The following is a 21,828-nucleotide window of genomic DNA, read 5'->3' as shown; positions in this document are numbered from 1 at the left end:
TCCAGTGTTCCGGTGAGCTAATATAGATCTCATGCATCAACTTATTCAAGAGTTTTCAAACAGCTCAGTCTACTTTCCAGCCTAAGTCAGCACCGTATAATGTAACGTTTCCTTGATGATTCAGGATCCTACATGCCCAGAACCGTCATCACGAACAGAGTTCGTTACTGAGAAATGTGGATGCAGAAGAGGCAGGTGACTGGATCGAGTTTTGAGGGGCAGGGGGAAGAATTACTGAGGACAAATTAAACTGTGTTCGAATCACTGACTTCTTCTGTCATCAGAGTGGAAAAAGGCCCCCCTCACTGAGGCCCATCAAATGTTTCCATTGAGTTGGGTTAAAATTAATCCAGTTTACCCCAATTTATGTAAGCAGCTGACAAACTTCATTCAATCCGACTGTCTTTCTCCTGTCGCGACTCGGTAAATCACAAAGAACGAAGCTTGCCCCGACTGCCGAGTCCCAGTGTGTTACCCCATCATCAGGGAGAGAAATGAGCTCTATAATTACCTTTCGAGACATGAGTCATCCTCGCTCCGAGGGCCCAGACCCGGTGGACGCTATAAAAGCCGCTCAAGGTCGAAGTGCAAAAGCGCAGTCTGCCTTCCCCGGGACTGATATAATTGCCGAGCCGCCCCAAGGAGATGAAGGTGCTCCCCGCGTCTGGCCTTGCTGTGCTCCTCGTCACGGCTCTGAAGTTCTCCACCGCAGCCCCCTCCCCACCTGCAGCCACCCCCAGGACCTCAAGAAACAACTACCACCTGGCACAGGTTTGTGAGTCTTTGCGCACTTTCCCCTTCCCGCCTCCACCCCGGAAAACCTGAAAGGGCGTAACGAGAAAACAAGGAAAAATCTGTTACTCTTCCGCAATCGTCTTGTGAGTCCGGTAGAGTCTAACGGATACCGCCTCCCATACGGGGAAGGTTGCTGTCTAGGGCGCGTCCGGGGTATGTGCTGCAGGACTAAGCAAAGGGAGAGCTAGGTGGCTGGTGTCCCACAGAAGTGAAGCGGCTTGCCAAAACGCGTGCGACGCTGAAAGACCAGGTGTTTGAGGGAAAACGTAGGAGGAAAACAGGGACAGAAAAATAAAAACCGAGGTGCAAGTTTCGTGCACTAGAGGTGGGCTGTGAACTTAGTGTTGGGTTTCCTGGCAGTCACCTCAAAAAGATTTCTTGTGTCCACATGCTAGAAAACGGCTCTTCCTTCAGGGAAAGCTGGATCAAAATCTAGAGCGAGCCGAGTTTTTCCTGGGTGTCTACTGCTCCTCGCTTGCGAGCCTTTCCTCTCTAAAGCGTACTCCCCGAGTACCTTATTTACACACGCTTTCTGTATTTTCTTCTTGGAAGACTTGTCTCAACTGGTTGGAGAGGATATGATACAAATGATGCACGGTAGAATTTTTGCAATGATCATGTGACTCAAAGCGATTCATGTCTAGTTGCTTCCAAGTGGTTTTTGCATGTAACGGAAGGTGGTGATCTTTAACCTAAAGAAACATCTCTAGGGGCACCTAGTCGGTGGGGCGTGCGACTCTTGAACTCGGGGCTGTGGGTTCGAGCCCCACGTTGTGGGTGAAGATTCCTTAAAGATAAAATCTTGGGGGGGAATAATCTGTAAGGATGGGACTCCCAACGTTAGTGACAGGTGTGCAAATGAGACGTGTCTGTGCGAAAGGCGCTCTTTCAACGGTCTGTCAAGTGATAGCACATCCGGGATTCCCAGCCCTGCCTCCAGGTTGCTTTCCGACCCGCCGGGCTGCACCCCTGCACCGCGCTGGTGGTGGCACTGAGGAAATGGTTTGCACACCCGCACCCGCGTGGCCTCACCGACTGTGTGCACCACCCGTGCCTTTTGATTAGTGAGCTAACTAGTCAATATTTTCACTCTCAGCCCTGCTTATGAACAGCGTCGTGAATGCCAAGCACAGAGCAGTTACATTCAGCTTCCCGAGACGTGGGCCCACTGTTACGTAAACTCATTTCAAGAGAACGTGTCTCAGAATTGCAGGGTCTATTTCAAATCCTGTTTCACCGGTGCCGGCTGGCTTCGGGTCCCTTCTCCCCACATGTAATGTCCCCTCAGCACTCGTCATGCCACTTTGAGGAACCACAGAGTGTTTGTGGCCTCGGAAGAAGGGTCACGCAGAGGCCAGAATGGATCCGAGGGAGCCAAAGACCGTGTTGGTAGCCCTGGTCCCGACAAACGAGGGTCATCGGGCCAAACGGTCCCTGGCCTTCTGTCTGCTTCTCGCCTACTGCTTCTGGACCACGATGGCGGGGTGTGGCAGAACCGAAAACGTTGCCCATCGGCCCTTCGCAGAAGAAACCAGCTAACCCTGAGCAGTGTATACAGGGAGAAGACCGGACAGTCTCAGGAAAAGATATGCTTACAATGGGTCTTGGGGAAGAGTGAAGTGGCCTTCGGATGCTGGGGATCCCTCACTTCTCCCTTTCAGAGGACCTTCAAACTAGGACCAGGGACCCAGTCAGAGCCTTCTTCTGCCTACAGTAGGCCCCGTCACCAACTAGGGTGCTAAAGAGTGCTAAACCGTCACTCTTTAGCAGGCTAGAATGATCTGGGCAAGACTCACCAGTGGGGGGCTCAGTCAAAGCAGCTGACTCTTGATGTCGGCTCAAGTCATGATCTCGTGGTTCGTGGGTTCAAGCCCTGCATCAAGCTCGGTGCTGATAGCACGGAGCCTGCTTGGGATTCTCTCTCTCTCTCTGCCCCTCCCCTGCTCGCTCTCTGTATCTTTTTCAAATTAAATAGAAAGAAACTTAAAAAAAAAATGATCTGGGCAAACCTTTCAAGTGGATCCCAGTGACTAGAAAGAATTAATCCTCCCCCCCCACTTAGAGTTTATAGAAATAGAGCAGTCACTCCTTATTTCTTTGCACGGTTTCAGTTACCCACAGTCATTCATGGTGCGAAGATCGATGATCCTCCTTCTGACATATCAGAAGGTTCATCGGTAGCCTAACACCGCGTCACAGCGCCTACGTGGCTCACCCGCCATGTCACAGCGCCTACGCCATTCACCTCGCTGCATTCCGTCACCTTACATTATCACAAGAGTGTGAGTACAGAACAATAAGATATTTTGAGAGAGAGCCCACACTCACATAATTTTTATGACACCATATCGTTGTAATCATTCTACGCTGTTATTAGTATCTGTTGTCAATCTGTCACTGTGCCTAATTTAGAAATCAAGCTTTCTCATAGGTATGTGCGTGCAGGAAAAACTGTTTATATAGGGTTCAGATCTACCTGAAGCCTCGGGCCCCCACTGGGGGCTTGGGGACGTATCCCCTGTGGAGAGGGGGGGCTTCTACACGTAACAGCTTCGGCAGCCTCACGATACAACAATTGAAATACTACAGAAGCATGCAGCGTAAGCTCATCTGTTCAACGATCACTTACTGACAGCTTACCGTGTGCTGTAGACCAGGGTCTGTTCTGAGCACTCGAGAAACACCAGTGAACCAAACAAGTCAAATCCTTGGGCCTAGGGCACTTACGTGGGGACAGTGGGGATGGGGGAGGGGAGGGCGCTGGGAGAAGATCAGCAAGTGGTCAGTCAACAAGCGCCCGAGGTTATTTCAAAGTGATAAGTGATCCTGAGGGCGGAAGGAGTCTGGACGGTAGTGACTGGGGCAGCGGGGGACATTGTCACTGAGTAGTCCCGGAAGGCTTCTGTGAGGAGGTGGCACTCAAGGTGAACCTGAACTCTAAGAAGGAGCCAGTCACATGACTGTCTGGGGGTGAAGGAGCCTGGCCGCCACGCCAGGCTGGTGGCAGGAGCCGGGAGAGGGCACACAGCGGGACTGGCCGAGTCCCGTAGCCGGTGGCCAGCGGACCAGGGGGTGCCTGTGAACCGGGTCAGGATAATTAGCTTCCGCACGGCTCTCTTCTCCCCAGACCACTTGTTCAGAGACAACGGACGGTCTCTTGTGCCCGGAAACACCAGACCAGCCAAATTTCCAAATGCCAGATGCTTCCTGCAAACCCATGAGTCCGATAACCTGCCCTTGAAAAAATGAACGAGGGTTTAGGTGACTTATTTCACGCCCTCTCATAACTCTTTACATTCTGCTTTGCTGATGAGCATAAAGGCTATGAAAATCATGGAACGATAAAATGCTTAGTCTCTTAAACCAAAGTTTTATTGTATTTTGTTTGTCTTTTTAAAAATCAGTAATATCAATACAACACTTAAAACAACAACAGGTTGTTAAGTTGTCCTTAAAAGTAATATGTTTCATTATCACATTATTATAAACTCATAATTAAAGAAAATAAAAAATTGAAATTGAAACCTTTCAAATACAGAATGTTAAATTCAGGTGATTTTAATACCACTTTACTTTCTGTGCACGGAGAGATACTCTAATTTTTATATTTGGTTCCTACCTTTATTACTGATTACTGTATCATAAGAAAATTTTTATTTTTATGCTGTTTTCCTAAACATCACCTTCAAGAGTTACAAATATTCCAGAATATAAGTGAGTTATAACGTATTTAATTGGGCCCGTAGATTATATGCAACCTAGGAGTCCTCACACAGCATCAGAAGTCCTCACGATTCCCGTTCTGTGGCTTAGCTACAACACAAGAAATGCTGAAGAAACCGTATATAGAACTTTACCTTGTTTTGAAGCACACTTGACTCTGAGTTTTTTAAGTTCTTGATTCTCTAGAAGGATGCCAGGAAAGTGCACTGAACAAAGATCTGGGGGCAGAGAGTGGACCTGGGCCAGTGGCTTGCCAGGACTGACCCTCTAGGCCTCCATTATCTTATTCTTTCAAACACTGAAAGAGAAGCAGAGAGAGACCACCCAAGAGCCAACCTTAAAATTCTGTAATTTTAACAACAGGGGAGGGGAAAAGGTGGAGAGCAAATAGGACACTTCCGGGGGTGCCTAAAATCCTTGACCAGGGCCAACCTCACCCAAGGGTTCGGATTAACACAAATGCAATTCTAAGTGCACATCTAAGTGCCTCCCCGAATGTTTTGACTCTGAAAAGATGCTAAAACCTTGTCAATAACTTTGACAAGAAAGTTTCCAGAATGATTTAGGCCCTCGGGACATCTGATAATTCTTCAAAGAAGCAAATTTGCGTATTTTACCTAAAGAAAAAGAGCCCAAATATTAACTGAACATCTCCTCTGAGCCTAGGACCGTGTCGAGTACTGTTTTAATACTGTTGTTTATGATCGGACTTAAACCTTTTGAGCTAAAGATCTACCATCTTCTGCGTATTTATAAGAAAAAAAACATTGTATAAATTACATATGTTCATAGTAGAAAAATTATAAAATGGGGCCACTTGAGTGGCTCTGTTAGGTGTCCGACTCTTGGTTTTGGCTCAGGTCATGATCCCACAATTCGTGGGATCGAGCCCCATGTCAGGCTCTGCACCGACAGCTCGGAGCCTGCTTGGGATTCTCTCCCTCCCTCTCCCCTGCTCCCTGGCTCGCTCTCTCTCAAAATAAATAAACAATTTTTAAAAAGCAAAAACAAAAAAGAAAAGAAATATTACCCAACACAGATAATGAAAAAAGTCAATTCCATCACTAAGATAAAACCACTGCTCACCCCTTCATCTATATTTTTCAACACACTTTGCTGTGACTCAGGGCTGGGATTAGGATGAGCGAATGAGGCAGGATTGGACCTCATCTTAGTTAAAATATTGATATTTTGTTCATCATGGATTTTTTGCATTAATTTTGATTGTTAAATGTTGCACTCCATATTGTTTTTCTTGATTACTGAGTTTTTGGCCACCCCTCTCTTCCTCAGCCTAGTCCTGGCTTATGAGGATCTATCTGTGTGTGCATCATTCTGCACACCTTTCTCTTCACAAACATGGCTTATCCTGTAAGCGTAGTTCTAAACCTCTTTCCGACTTTTTTTTTAGTCTTTATTTATTTTTGAGAGAGAGACAGAGTGTGAGCAGGGGAGGAGCAGAAAGAGAGAGGGAGACACAGAATCCGAAGCAGGCCCCAGACTCCAAACTGTCAGCACAGAGCCCGGTGCGGCACTCGAACCCACAAACCGTGAGATCATGACATGAGCCGAAGTCGGACGCTCAACCGACTGAGCCACCCAGGCGCCCCATAAACCTCTTTCCAACTTAATCCATCTTCCCTTCTATGACTGAATTTTGTAAACCAAAATTAGAACCCAGAGTGTAAGACTCACACATAACCTAACAAGGGAACAAAATATTTGAATTCAAAACTGTCTCAGAAAACATAGAGTGTCTGGTCTCCTGCACAGAGCTTACCCCTGGAAGAGCCTAATCTAGATTTAGCGTGAGCGTCGTGTTGTCACAGCATCAACCTGAGCCAAGAGGAATGGCTCGGAGAACCGTTATCTGTCAAAAAGATCAAAAAGAAGGACATAAAACGCTTACTTATGATGGCCTAGCCAGAGATGGAAATGAAACAAGATGGTCACACCTTTGTTTCAGGGCTCGCCTGGGCTCCAGGGCTGGGGGCTCCAAGCTAACCCCCTTCTTCTCCTCTTGGGTCTTTGCCTCATTAAGAATCTCACAAGGATGGGGCACCTGGGTGGCTCCGACTGTTAAACGCCCGACTTCGGCTCGGGTCATGACAATCACAGTTCGTGAGTTCGAGCCCCGCGTCGGGCTCTGTGCTGACAGCTCAGAGCCTGGAGCCTGCTTCAGATTCTGTGTCCCCCTCTCTCTCTGCCCCTCCCCCGCTCACGCTCTGTCTCTCTCTGTCTCTCAAAAATAAATAAACATTAAAAAAAAAGAAGAAGAAGAATCTCACAAGGAATCACCACCAGGAAAGACGGGGCGGGAGGTCTGGTCGACCCCACAGAGAGCAGACAGAGCATGTAGCCCAAACAAGTGAGCGTGTCTTACTCGTTTTAATCTTCTCCTTAACAATTACAGTCTGGGGCGCCTGGGTGGCTCAGTCGGTTGAGTGTCCAACTTTGGCTCAGGTCATGATCTCACAGCTCGTGAGTTCGAGCCCCGTGTCGGGCTCTGTGCTGACAGCTCGGAGCCTGGAGCTTGTTTCTGATTCTGTGTCTCCCTCTCTCTCTGCCCCTCCCCTGCTCATACTCTGTCTCTCTCTCTCTCAAAAATAAATAAACATTTAAAAAAAAACCGGGGCGCCTGGGTGGCGCAGTCGGTTAAGCGTCCGACTTCAGCCAGGTCACGATCTCGCGGTCCGTGAGTTCGAGCCCCGCGTCGGGCTCTGGGCTGATGGCTCAGAGCCTGGAGCCTGTTTCCGATTCTGTGTCTCCCTCTCTCTCTGCCCCTCCCCCATTCATGCTCTGTCTCTCTCTGTCCCAAAAATAAATAAACGTTGAAAAAAAATTAAAAAAAAAAAAGAACAATTACAGTCTGCATCCACAGCAGGAAACCTTGGGATATAGGAAAGGATGAAAAATAAGTTGCCACCCTTGGTATTACAACCCAGAGGTAAACAAGATTGATATTCAGATATATTTCTTTCCGTTATTTATGACACTCATGCTCATTATAAGTTATGTGCATGTAGTAACTATCAATACGTCAATCGATATCAATTTTCAATGTTAATTTGCACATTAACCTTCTGTTACTATACATATATAACAAACATGAGTATAATATGTACACGTATATATGATTCGGTTTGTTTGCGGAATTACGATTATAATCTGTATAAAGACTTCACCTAGGCTTTTCTCAGTATATTGTCATTATACTGAGTGCATTACTCCATGCCACTAAATATTTTTCAAAAATGTGATCTTAGAGGCCTAGTATTGCTTCACATGAATATATAAAAATATAGCCAACAAAACCCCTATTGTTAGAAATTAAGGTTGCTTTCAATGTTTTAGTATTCACATATATAGACATGTAGATAGAGCAGAAATCATATACATAATTTATACGGAATCTAAAGTAATGCGGTACGTAACTATTCATAGGCAGTAAATAAATACCTCATGCATAAAATGTAAATATAAAATTTTGCATCTAATGCAACACACACTGAAATCTTCAGCTGCTCGGGGTCTCCCTGCAATAAAGTGGGTCGTTGAAATCCTGGACCAGCGTCCAACTCCAGTCCTGCATTTACATGATGCCATCTCACTCCACCCAGGAGTTCTAGAAGAGTTTTGAATGATAAATGTAGAGGTTTTAAGCTTTAATGTGCAAATAAAATACTTTAAGGCTAATTTTACTTGTGGGGGGTGGGGGGGGGGGGGATTGGGTGGCGGTGTGGGAGACAGAGACAGTCCTGGAAGCCTGGCCCCGGAGAACAGGTTCACGGACCTAACAATGAAAAGCCACCAGAGAAACAGATTGTCTGACGTTGTGTAGGATGTCAGGTTGGACTGCAAGGCCTCTGTGTGTAGAAACACACTGATCGTGCATAATGTTTGATGAAAACATGACACCAATAGCCAACTCCCAGATAATAGTCTTGGTTTTTGCAAATTGGGTGGAGATTGACAAACGATCCCTGGGGAAAATGTTCACATTATTTCCTTCTATTGTTGTTTCCTCTTGAAGTTTATTTATCTTGAGAGAGAGCATGAGTCCGGGAGGGGCAGAGACAGAGGGAGAGAGAGGAGAGAGAGAGAGAAAGAGAGAGAGAGAGAACCCCAAGCAGGTTCCACACTATTAGTGCAAAACCTAATGGAGGGCTCGAACTCAGGAACTGTGAGATCATGACCTGAGCCAAGATCAAGAGTTGGACGCTTAACGGACTGAGCCACCCAGGAGCCTCTATGTTTTCCTCTTAAAATAATTAGTCCTTATAGGAAAACTATGAAAGATAAGTGGGTACAAGGAGAAAATCTCCAATCCCAGCTACGCAAACGTAATTAATATTAGTAATGCGGCATACGTCCATCAAAGCTTTATCCGTGAGAATGTACCTAATTCTTTTCAAGGTGGGAGTACGCCCTCCACACTGCATGTCGCTTGTGGAGAAACGGTCCCCTCCCAACCTGAGCACGAGTCTCTCCCGGAGACGGTGCACAGACGTGTCCGCCTGCCTGTCTGTTCCAGGCCTATCTTGACAAGTATTACACCAGGAAGGGAGGCCACCAGCTCGGTGAGATGGCCGCGCGAGGAGCCAGTTCCCTGGTCAAGAAGATCAAGGAGCTGCAAGCCTTCTTCGGCCTCCGAGTCACGGGCAAGTTGGACCGGTCCACGATGGACGTGATCAAGAGGCCCCGCTGCGGAGTTCCCGACGTGGCAAACTACCGCCTCTTCCCAGGTGAACCCAAGTGGAAAAAAAATACTTTGACCTACAGGTAATGAGATGGAGTCCTTCCAGGTCAGAGAGAAGCACCCCTCTTCTCCTGTCCGTGCTTTCTGTCTTTTCTTTCCTTTCCTTTTTTTCTTTTCTTTTCCTTTCTTTTTCTTTCCTTTCTTTTGTTTTCTTTCCTTTTTTTTCCTTTCTTTTCTTTCCTTTTTTCTTTTCTTTTTTCTTCCCTATTCTCTTTTCTTTCCTTTTCTCTTTCCTTTCCTCTTGTTTTCTTTCCTTTTATTTTTTCATTCCTTTCCTTTCCCTTTTCTTTTCTTTTCCTTTCTTTCTTTTCTTTCTTGTCCTTTTCTTTCCTTTTTTCTTTTCCTTTTCTTTCCCTTTTCTTTCCTTTTATTTGCTTTTATTTTTTTCTTTTCCTTTCCTTTTCTCTTTTCTTTTCCTTTTCCTTCCCTTCTCTTCCCTTCTCTTCTCTTCTCATTTTGAAACATCTTCCTTCTGATCTGTATAAAATCGTGGCTCATCACAATCCTAAGGAAGACTTTTTAGGGCTGATCTTAGTCACAGTGAAGGATTTACTACAAAATATGACCTCAGGATTATCGTGATGACTGGCCATTTTAGACATTACAATAATTTTATCGGTAAGAGACACCACACTTGTCTTTGAAGACGAATAATCTAATCTAGGATTAATAACCTGATGGTACCAACCAGTTTTCTTAAAACAGTTTCCTCAATCAGAGGGAAGCAATAAAACTCACCTATTAAAAAGTAACTTTTTATCAACTTCAAAAATAATTTATTGATGGTTTACTAAGTGCCTACTACAGGCATTCAGTTTTGGAGATACAGAGATCACTAGACCACGTTCCCAACCTCAGGGAACTCACAGTCCTTTGGGGGAGACACAAAAGCAAACAGACCATTGTGGCTGCAGGTCTAGCGGAGAACTCTGGGAGCAGCTGCTGGGAGCACAGGGACCCAGGTCGGGGGGACAGCAGACCTCCTTCCTGGGGGGCCCCTCCACCCTAGGGTGGCTCAGAGGCAGGCAGAAAACGCTGCCTTCCTGGGCCTGCACCTGCCAGACAGAGGGGGGATCTGGCCCCTCACCTGCATTTTTGCCCAGGCCTCACCAACGGTGAGGATTTCCCAAGTGCTAGAGGAGTCGTGACAGACAGGGGCGCGCAGTGGGGCGGCCCGGTGGGCAGGTGCCCAGGGCAGCGGAGAGCCAGGCCCGGCTTGGAGCCAGACTTTGTTCTTAGGACCAGCACATTTAGTCGATGCCTGGGGATGGGGCAAGGCCGGACTGTTAAAACAGTCCCCACAGGGCTCACAGAAGTCCCTGATGCTCTGAGGAGTTTTACAGCCCAAGAACCCTGTAAGCCAGGTGCTAAACACAGCGATTTTTTTTAAGTTTATTTGTTTATTTATTTTGAGAGAGAGAGAGAGAGAGAGAGAGAGAATCCCAAGCAAACTCCACACCATCGGTATGGAGCCCGATGTGGGACTCAAATTCATGGAACTGTGAGATCATGACCTGAACCAAAATCAAGAGTCAGACACTTAACTGACTGAGCCACCCAGGTGCCCCAAAACACAGCCATTACTAAAAAGTAAGCCCTACAGGGGCAACTGAGTAGCTCATTCAATTGAGTGTCTGACTTCGGCTCAGGTCATGATTTCACCAGTCATGGGTTCAAGCCCCGCGTCGGACTCTGTGCTGACAGCTCAGAGCCTGGAGCCTGCTTCACATTCTGTGTCTCCCTCCCTCTCTCTCTCTCTCTCTCTCTCTCTCTCTCTCTCAAAAATAAATAAACATTAAAAAAAGTAAGCCCTACAAACCTGCAATTCAATTATATTTATGCACAAATTATTATATATTACTTTGTGTATGTTATATGGAAAAAGCCAAGGTGACCAAAACATTGGTTTCTGATCACGACACCTTCCTACTCTCTGTGCTCACGCGGTCATTCACGTTTTTATCTGAAGGGCTGCTGCTCATCTCTCCCCAAGGATACCTGTGGGGGCGGCCAGTGGGTGGCTTGTAACTGCCACACCCAGTCCCCAGGTCCCTAGGGTCAAGGGAGGACCTGTACCCACGAGCCCAGAGGCTCCTCTGGGCCACCTGTTGGCGGCTGGGAGACTGAGTCCATAAGGTGACACTCTGAACACAAATGTTCCCCTGCCGCGGTCCAGGAAAGCTTCAAAATCCAAACGCGAGGGCAAGAACTCCCAAGTGTGTGGGGGGCGGCGGGGTGGGGGGGAGAGGGGTACGGGGGGCAAGATGGGAAAAATGTGTATAAACCCAGGAAGTCTTTCCAACATTTAGCTGCGTCCCAGAACTGTGACTAAGCATAGCCAAGACACCGGGAATCAATGCTAATTGGAAGCTGCGAGACGTAGAATATTGTGATACTATTCCTCGGACATCCCCCCGCCCAAAAGGAGAGCGAGAGAAGGAGGGAAGGAAGAGAAAGCATAGAGGCATCTCAGTACTCTACGTAGCCACTGGATCTCAGAATAACTGCTAGTAACCCACGGGGTTAAAACAGGAAACGTAGCTTGGTGCTTATGTGTGTACGTCTTGGAGCCAGACTGGGCTCGGATCCCGACTGATCACACGATGCGGATCCTCATCCTTATCTCCGCAGGTTGTTGTGAAGGTCAGGTAGGCTCAGGGCCGTGGCCCGCACGAAGCAGGTGCTCGCAGAGTCTGACCGTGACCTCTACTGCCTCAGCGGTCTTCAGGTTCGGACTCTTGTCAGGGCGCCTCTGTCCATCCCTGCGAGAGGGTTCCGTGCTCCCGCCTCTCCAAGGCGGATGGCCACCTGCATGCGGGCTCCCTGTGGGACCCCGCCCCTTCCCTTCGGACCCCCAGGATCAGCCCCGCTGCTTTCTGGCTGGGACGGCCCCACCGGCGTCAGAACATCCAGGATACTTGCCGAAATGTGCGTTTATGCTCACAGCTGTGTATCTCTTGACCCAGCCTCTCAGGTCGTTATCACAGGTGCTAACATTTGACCACCACCCAGAAGCCCTTGAAAACCACTAGCTTTGACTCAGCACTTCCTGAGCTTACCAAGTATTTGTTGGGCTCCGACTGTGCGCACGGGACTGGGCGAGGAACCAGAGAATGGAAGCAGGGCAGAGGTCCGCTCCCCAGGGTGGCTGTCGCCGAGCTGTCTCCTCACTCTGTGCCCCTGGCTCCCTCCGAGGTCCCAGGGGGCACCTCCTTCCTCCTCCCCTTCCTCTGCTTGCCGTCGGAAGCCCCAGCTCCCGCGTCCGGAGGCCGGCCAACGGCTCCACTGTTTGTCCCAGATGCCCTCCACTTCTCTGCCTCCAGAAGTCACTGTCGCAGCAGCACTTAATGAAAGACTGCAGCCTCTTTCAGTCTACGTGAGCACCCTTGCTTAAAGCTGGTGTTTCCTCTTTGAGATAGCGTATTATTTCAAGAGAATAACCTTCCCCCCTGAAGGGGGAAATCCCAATGGCCTTCGAATACGAATTTCTCCATGTTTTTACTTGTCACGACTGAAAATGTTCAGTCCAGTTGGGGGAAAAAGCCCTGCTCAGCTAAAACCATCTTAGGGGAAAATGGGCTTCTGACTCCCTGTGAAATTGCACCGGGTTCTGATCTTTAAAATCAAGGGTAATGTGATCACAGTGAAAGCCAGCCCGTCTCAGCACCACAGGATCTCGACCCTCATCCCCCTTCAACTTTTCCTAATTGCCCACCCGTCCTAGTAATGTAACAAAGGTGGAAGCAAAGTAAGAATTGTTTGGGAGAAAAATGGTAGATTCGTGTTCGGCCTCTCGATCCTCAGCCCCACCTCGACCTCCACATAATGGTCGCCCTTCTTCACCAGGAGCGTCTACTGAAAGGAAGGCCCGTTCCTTGTGTCTTCACAGGATATCCAAGTACACACCATCCATGGCGGCCGCTGACGTGGACAAGGCAGTGGAGATGGCCTTGCAGGCCTGGGGCAGCGCTGTCCCCCTAACCTTCGTCAGGGTGACTTCGGGAGAAGCGGACATCATGATATCTTTCGAAAGCGGAGGTACCGTGGGGGTCCCTGGGCTCCGCCTGCGAAGCCAGCTGTTTCCTCCTACAACCCTCAGTGCAAGGGTGGGCACCGTCCTCTCTTGCACAGGGTGAGACGGGCGGAGGCCGAGGTCATGGCAGAGTGATGACGGCCATCAGGCAGAGACTAGAACCAGGGGGTCCCGGCGAGGGCCCGTCATCCTGGCCCGGACCGTTCGGCAGACTCGGCCCAACCGGCTTCCGCTGTGCCGTGGCCGCATCAGAGACAAAGTCTGTCCCATCTGGCTTCCCTGTTTGCCTGGGTGGGGCTACCTGACCTCACCCCACCCCCTGACGGTGTCTGCTACACAGCAGGAACCTGCACCTTGAATCCTCACTGAAGGGCACACACGCCCTGTGACCCTGACCGCTTCTTCCCTGCAGCAATGGCCGGGCGTGGTGGGGGAGGGGGTTTGCTGCTGTCCCGTCCACACATTGTGGGGTCCCCAGGCCTCCACCCCGCTCACCCCAGTAAGGAGTGGACGCACAACCTTGCACAGGGAGCCCTGTCCAGAGCCGCGTGTCTAGTGGGCAGATTAAGGAAAGGCCGCAAAATTCCTTCCCTTTGTTGGCTTCCAAGCAGCAGAGGGGACCAAGTGTCCCGCCCTTTCTAAGGGCCCCTGAGACTTCAAGTCTCCATCTGAAGTTTAACCTGCTGTCCTGGGGTGGGCGCGCCCAGAAGCCAGGAGAGAGGAGGTCAGCAGGCCCCGATGTGAGCCCTCCGAGGTGGCCCTGGGTGTGGCCGGGTGCGTGGTGGCTCCCATTCCTCCTGGACAGCAGGGCCACCGTGGCCACGTGGCTCAGGCCGGCTTTGGAGACCGCTTCTCTCTTGATCGTGCAAGCCTGCGCTCTTTCCCGTGAAACACAGGCTGGGTGGGGGCCGTGCTGCCGTGTAACAGGGACCTCGGGGCTCACAGTCTGAGGTCTCCACACTGTGCTGAACCCCTCGAACGGCACACCAGAGCTTTGTTTTGTTGGATCTTAACAAAACAAAGTATTCCCGCTAAAATCCTCAAAACCCATGAACGTAGCTTTACAACATTGCCTCATTTTGTTCTTCCTCCTTTTTAAATTAAAAACTGTCTGGGCGCCCAGGTGGCTCAGTCGGTTAAGCGGCCGACTTGGGCCCAGGTCATGATCTCACGGTCCGTGAGTTCGAGCCCCGCGTCGGGCTCTGTGCTGACAGCTCAGAGCCTGGAGCTGTTTCAGATTCTGTGTCTCCCTCTCTCTGGCCCTCCCCCATTCATGCTTTGTCTCTCTCTGTCTCAAAAATAAATAAACGCTAAAAAGAAAAAATTTTTAAATTAGAAACTGTCAATGAGGGGCGCCTGGGCACCTCAGTTGGTTAAGTATCTGACTTCGGCTCAGGTCATGATGTCACGGCTTGTGAGTTTGAGCCCCACATCAGGCTCTGTGCTGACAGTTCAGAGCATGGAGCCTGCTTGGGATTCTCTGTCTCCCTCTCTCTCTGCCCCTCCCCTGCTCATGCTCTGTCTCTCTCTCTCTCTAAATAAATAAACTTAAAAAATCTGTAAAAACAGTATTGTCCATTCCCTGTAACGTGAAATATGCTTCGAAAATCTTCCGCAGGACTAACTTCTGTTGACCTCTCTCCCCAACTGTCTAGACCACGGGGACTCCTATCCGTTCGATGGGCCTCGAGGGACCCTAGCCCATGCATTTGCACCTGGAGAAGGTCTGGGAGGGGACACGCATTTCGACAATGCCGAGAAGTGGACTATGGGAATGAATGGTATATATGCACAATTGACCATAACCTGGAAACTATTGTACCTTCTTCTGGGCCTCCACCATGAAACCTTGAGGTCAACGTCCCAGGCCACCCTTAAAGTAGGGGGGCTGGCTAGGAAAAACAAGTAAGCCAAAAATCCACAAGGGAACACCATAAGGGGAACGCCCTACCCCCAAGTGTGCCGTAGACTCTCCCGAGCCCCGCTCAAAGCGAGGGGTGTCGAGGAACCTCAACCCTCCCTCCACAGCACTCTTTGCAACCGCACTTACGGTCTCTCACTCGTGCTGGCAAGCAGGCTGTGCTCAGAAAGGACCTGAGGGTCGTACTCTCCTAACAAGTGTGCTGGGGATGGGTGGAAAGGTTCCAGAATGTGATGCCTGTCATTGGAAGTCTTCCTCGGGAAGTGTGTGTGGATGACAAGGGGTGGAGGCTGTCACAGCAGGGAACTTACCCCGAAGTCGTGGCCAAATCTAGATCTCATTGCTGCCATGAGCTCTAACTGGCTCTTCTCCACCCATCGACTGAGTGTCGCTGACAAGGAGCCAAATGGACCGAATCACGTTTCCACCCTTTCCCAGTCCGAAGCCCCGTCCAGCCGAGGGGGAAACATAGGTAACGTCAGCAAAGCTCAGCACCAGAATAACCTGGTTATGAAAGGCAAATGAGTTTCCTACTAGGATTGGGGTATAAATTCTCCTGTAAAGACAGAAGGCCCTAACAATAAATCCCCACATTGACGCTGTATTTTTCTGTCTCGCACCGTGTAGGTTTCAACTTATTCACCGTAGCTGCTCACGAATTTGGCCATGCACTGGGCCTGGCGCATTCCACAGACCCATCGGCACTGATGTACCCGACCTATAAGTACCAGCATCCCTACGGATTCCACCTGCCCAAGGACGATGTGAAAGGGATCCAGGCACTGTACGGTACAGTCACCACACTTCTCTGACTACTAACTCTGAGAGTCACAGGCTTTCAGTCTCCAACTTAGAGAAAGTGTATTTTGCCAGGAGTTACCTGCAGGGGTAAAGATCAAGCGGGGGACCACAGCCCCCACTGTGGCCTTTTATGAGGAGCTTATCTACCAGATAAGAACATGGCTTTCTTTTCTAAGATGTGCAATTAAATTCTACATCTTTCCTCCAGGGCACTTGGTCCCTCAACAGCCATAGAAAATATCATCAATTGTCTTTTGGCAGGGGGAGGTTTTGGGAGGGTGAGGGTCAGAATTTAGATATTGGGAGAGGATGGGTATATTTTATAGTTTCCTATATATGGTTCTGACCCATCTGCAGATAATTGGTCTGATCTTCCTAAAAATGTCAGGGAGGATGATCACTGCATTCCTAGTGGTGTAGATAACCCACAGGCTCATGTCGCTCATCCTGTCACCCCATCCTCATGACCAGCCTGCTTAGAGTGTTAAGTGTTTTCCTCACTGGACAGCTAAGCGGAGGCTCAAGACAGTAGGTACCCCGAGATAATCAAAATTATCCCATGGCTTACCATTCTTTCAAAGGTAATAAGGAATTATTAAAAACTCTAGACCTAGTCTTCCTTAAGAGAAAGACCCGCAAAGCCCTGAGAAGGAATCTTGGAAGTCTTAGACCTTGACACTTTTGCTTTCATGTTTTATCCCAAAAAACTCTGGGCCAATGACTGTCCCCTAAACCCGGAGGGTGGTTACTCCGCCGTAAATTGCCAAAGCCTGTCTGCATCCTCCCAGCCTAGAAAAGGGCCCGGAGAGCCCAGACCCCTCTTGCTAGGTGTTGGCAAAGCCACCTGGCGGTTCAGACAGGAGCACACTCTTTCGCAGCCAGATGGCATCTGACTCTTGGGAGACCTATCTTCTCCAAAGAAGTGCTCAGTCAGCTCTGCCCGCTGCTCCTCCTGGGAGAGATAGGAACTAATAGCGTGACCGTCTCCACTGTACAAACTTGGCTGCAGAGCACCAAGTGCAGGGCTCCAATGTGAAGCGACTCCCCTGGGCCACTGAGCCCAACGATTTGCCTGCCCTCTACAGATCCTTCCGTACTGGAAGGTCACCACCATTCTGATGGCCGTGGTCCCTGGGCCAGGGGCTGAGGCATGTATTTGGACATGGCCAGTCTTGCACAGGTGAACAAAACATAAAAGCATCGTTTTATATCTCTTGGCGCATACACATCACCCAGCCCTGACTACCTGTCACCTCCCACCCCTCCCAGGGTGCTTGGCTCACAGTACCTGTTCACTAGCACATTTCTGACCTGACCACCTTCCAGTTTCCAATAGTTTCCCAAAGCCTCACCCAGCCCCGATCTTCACCCCATTGCTGACCCTACACCCTAGATCTTACCCATCTCTTCCTCTCATGGGTCCTCTGTCTCTGACCCTCACCTCTGTTGACCACGGGGCTCCATCAGGAGCAAGCACCTGCCAGGGCCAGTGAGTGGCCCAGGCAGCCCCTGCTCATTTCCTGTAGACAGCAGACAGCCCTCAGGAGCACAGAGGGGGAGTGAAAACTCACCAGCAGGCCTCCCAAGGAGCAGGATCCACCAGAAGGTGCCTTTAAATAGTGCCCACCTCAGTGTAGTGTGTTGGCACTGGAATTCGGTCTTTCCTGGGTGCCTGACAAAGGCTTATGCACAGGAAGATGCCCAGAAGCAGATGTGCACGACCTGAAAACACACAAGAAAATGACCATGTCTCTTAGAACAAAGAATTTAATTACAAAGAAATAATCAGGGGCGCTTGGGGGGCTCAGTCAGTTAAGAATTCAACTCTTGATTTCGGCTCAGGTCATGATCTCGCGGTCCGTGAGTTCAAGCCCCGCGTCGGGCTCTGTGCTGACAGCTCAGAACCTGGAGCCTGTTTCGGATTCTGTGTCTCCCTCTCTCTGACCCTCGCCCATTCATGCTCTGTCTCTCTCTGTCTCAAAAATTAATAAACATTAAAAAAAATAAAAAATAAAAAAAGAAATTAAAAAAAAAAAAGAAATAATCAGTGGCAACTTTTAAAAGACACCTCTGATCTGGGACTCCTGCAGCTGCGAACCCTCTAACACTTAGTATGCACCAATGTGTCAGGTGCTTTACAGATATTCCTTCTCACAAAACCCTCTGCTCCCTCCCGTTTCACTAACGAAAGAACAGAGGCGTCGAGGGGTTCAGTGATAGGCACGATTTTCACACAACTCAGCAACTAGCACAGCCGGGATTCAAACCCGGGTCTGCCCGCCACAGGCAGCCACGCGCCTCCTCACCTCGTCCTGTACCGACAAAGAGCGTCTCTGGAGTGCGAGTGCACAGACTCTAGATTCCTGGTACCATGCTGACCAAGTCACTTTGAATCCTAGGACCCCGGAAAACATTCCCGGGAAAGCCCACCGTGCCGCACGCCCCACCTCAAAGTCCATCCACCCCCGACCTCTGTGACTCCAGCTCGTCCTTTGATGCCGTGACGATGCTTGGGAAGGAGCTCCTGTTCTTCAGGGACCGGTAAGCCCCAGACGTGCCACCAAGTCCTCCCAGGCCTCAGCTCCACGCGTCAGTCACTCTAGAAGTGCTCGTTGCCGCCACGAGGGAGGACCGTGCAGAGATGCCGTCCTGTGTGGCGGTAGGGTGGGAGGCGGGGGTCTCCGGGGAGACTGAGAGCTGCCAAAGCACCATTTGTGCAGCACCCACCATGCTCTTGGTGCTGGGCGCAGAGTTTTCCGTATACGTAAGGTACTTCTGACCCTCTTCGTGGTGAAGCAGAGATCAGAAGCCCCAATTTACAGATGAAGAAAGAAACTCAAAGAGAACGAGGCACTTTTCTGAGCTAACAGTGTCACTAAGTGTCTGGATTAGAGCACTAGCCCAGATTGATCTGATGTCTCTTCTGTCTATCATGTATCCCTAGTGAGAGCGCATAGGATATGCTCAAAAAATATTCAGTAATGGGGGTGGATAGATAGCCAGGTGGACAGACAAGTGGATGGACAGACAGGTGGGTGGGTGGGTGGATGGAAGGATGATCAGAGGGATGGGTAGACGGGTGGGAAAACTGCAAAGATGGCCCTCTTGTGAAGACCCTCTTTCTCGGTGCCCCTTGACTTTTCCGCTGTCAGCTAGAGGTCAGACAGTGTAGAGAAGGCAGGAATATTGATGGATTTTAGCCACACCAACAGCTGACGCTCCTGAAGAACACCCTGAGGTTTGAGTTTCTAGTACTGTTGCCTTAGGACTGTTTCGTTTGGACTTATTAGTAGAAGCGTTTGCAGTTCTGTGAGTTGTAAAGGATGGTGAGGCCGAGCTGGTATTTAAATGCGATGGCGTGGGAGTAATTTATGATATAATTTGTGATGCTGGAGAAGCTGGGATTGTTAGTGTGGACGCTGTAGGGATCACTGCCTTTACAGCTGTGGGAGGTGATAGTGGGGGTTGTGGTTGGTCTTTATTTATTAGTGTTTTTATTGGCATGGACATCACTCAGGGAAATTAAATAGAGTAAACTTAAGATTTGTATAATAAGGAAAGAGGAAATAAAATTTGAAAACAATGATACTCAAAAATTCAAAGCCGTTGGGTTTGAAACTCATGTGGAAGTTTTACTAGAAGACAGGAAATGGTTGGTGGTAATATTTTTTCTACTTAAAGTACATCTAATAATATCGTTGTGAGTTTTCTGTTGGTTGAAAGAGTGATGAATGGTGAGAGGCAGTGGTTATCCTCGGAAAAAAACGCAAGGAAGTTGGCAAAACGTATGCAGGGTGACGGAGAATTAAGTTTCCCATTTTGTGTTACAAGGTCATATTCAAGTGCCAGAATGAAAGCTGGGGTGGTTCTGCCAAGGACTGTCCATTCCGGTAGGCGTTGGTGGCGTTCACATAGGAGATGACAATTCTGGTCACCGGTTCTGATGCGGGGGGTTTTCCCCACCACCGAGCAATTCTCTGACACCAGCTGTGTGTCCTACAATTCAACTGCATTCTGACACCATCTACCTGGAAATAACATCGGATGAGTCCACAGGTTGAGGGCTCTGTCCACTTCAGATGCCACTTCTGCCCCACCGGCTGTGAATCACGGGTTCCTGTGACCCTCCTTGAGTGTGGTTGCCTTACTAGAGCAGCTTTACTCTACTAGACTAAGTTTATTATAGATAGATAGATAGATAGATAGATAGATAGATAGATTATAGATAGATAGATAGATAGATAGATAGATAGATAGATAGATAGGATAGAACTCAGGAACGGCCAGAGGGAGAGGTGCCGAGACCAGTGTATGGGGAAAGAGTGCAGACCTTCCCTGCCCTCCCTGGATGCACCACTCTCCCCACAGCTGCACATCTACATGTTCACCAGCCCAGAAAATCTCCAAAACCCCCTTTTTTGGGGGTTTTATGGAGGCTTTAATCACAGAGGCATGACTGATTAAATCGCTAGCCATTGGCCACGGATCCAAGGCCCATCCCTCCCCCCACCCCAAGATGGGGGTGAGGTGGGTGTTGGGATTGAAAGCTCTAATCCTCTAATTGCCTGACCATTCCCTCAGGCAACTAGCCCCCATCCGGAGGTGAGGTCCAAAAGTCACCTCGTTAACATAACAAAAGACACCTTCATTGCTCTCCTCACCAGAAATTCCAAAGCAGCTCCGTGCCAGGAACCAGGAGGGAGACCAAATATATACTTGCTATTATAAATCGCAAAATCACGGATGGATTAGTGGTTTTGATCATTGTTCTGTGGCCGAGAAGTCTGTAAGGAAAGGCATACCTGTGGGGTTAGTCTTCAAATAATAAGGAGATTGTAGAAAGGGGTCAAGCTTCAAGCCACCTACTTTTTGGACATCCTTGTTCGTTGTTTAACTGATCAATAATAGACCCACAGCATATAAATAACATGCAGTTGAAAAATGCATGCGTGCAGATGTGAAGGAACATCTGTGAAGACTGTGTCTGATGGTTAACATCAATAATGACCATGATTAAGCCTAACCGGCTTGAGGTAAGAAGGCGAAAACCTTTCTAATGTCATTTTGGGTGAAAGCCCAGATTGCCGTAAACAGCGTGGTAATAGCAGCTAGACAGAGTGCTCATGTTTGAATAGCTGTATCATTTTCTGCCGTTGGGTAGAAGCGAATTAATAAAAAGACACCCGTTCGAATGAAGTAAAGCTGAGACCGCGTTAGGTCTTTCGTGACTGAGGGAGGCCAGGGGTGGAGGCCAAACTGGACTCCCCAGTTGCAGTCGAACAAAGTGCACTTAGTGGAATCCGATCATGACTAAGGTGAAATATACAAATTTGCTGGAAATTTCCTAATTTTACGTTAGGTGGTCCCTTTGGTCCTGGGGCTCTGGCCTCGCAGGGAGCTGGGGGACTTGGGTCCGTGACGCTGATTGCTGTGGTCGCTTCTTTTCTTGGAGGGAAAGAGAGACCTACCAACTCTCACCCCACTCCCCACTTTACCGGGGACAGGATCCATTCACACCGGAACAGGCAGAGGTAGCTGAGGAATATGCATGTCTGAATACTTTTTTATTCCTTTTCTTCACTGAAAAAGTGTTCATGGAGCCCTTATGGGCTGGCCCAGGCACCACTGTAGTGGCTGGAGGTATGAAGAAAGACAAGTACTCGCCCTCAGTTCCATAAGGGAGAAAGACATTCACAAACACTGCCATCGTCCTCCGTGCCCACACAACCTCTCTGTGCACGTTAGGAGAGACAGCAAGCTCTCTGGGGTCTAGTTTTATAAGGGTACCAGTCACGT

The 21,828-nt window shown here is 49.0% G+C and overlaps 1 protein-coding gene across 1 annotated transcript in view; it reads left to right on the top strand.

The window, feature by feature from the left end:
- The first annotated feature begins 645 nt into the window (after positions 1 to 645).
- MMP20 (matrix metallopeptidase 20) overlaps positions 646 to 21,828 on the top strand; it is a 51,506-nt gene continuing 30,323 nt past the window's right edge. Inside the window, exons 1-6 of the mRNA XM_047879360.1 lie at positions 646 to 771; positions 9,053 to 9,300; positions 13,167 to 13,315; positions 14,966 to 15,091; positions 15,859 to 16,020; positions 18,432 to 18,573. Coding sequence (XP_047735316.1) covers positions 646 to 771; positions 9,053 to 9,300; positions 13,167 to 13,315; positions 14,966 to 15,091; positions 15,859 to 16,020; positions 18,432 to 18,573 — 953 coding nt within the window. The remainder of the gene's footprint in view (positions 772 to 9,052; positions 9,301 to 13,166; positions 13,316 to 14,965; positions 15,092 to 15,858; positions 16,021 to 18,431; positions 18,574 to 21,828) is intronic.

The sequence above is a fragment of the Prionailurus viverrinus genome, chromosome D1, assembly GCF_022837055.1.
Source record: "Prionailurus viverrinus isolate Anna chromosome D1, UM_Priviv_1.0, whole genome shotgun sequence".
Classification (NCBI taxonomy): Eukaryota; Metazoa; Chordata; class Mammalia; order Carnivora; family Felidae; genus Prionailurus; species Prionailurus viverrinus.
This window is presented reverse-complemented; position numbering and strand designations above follow the sequence as displayed.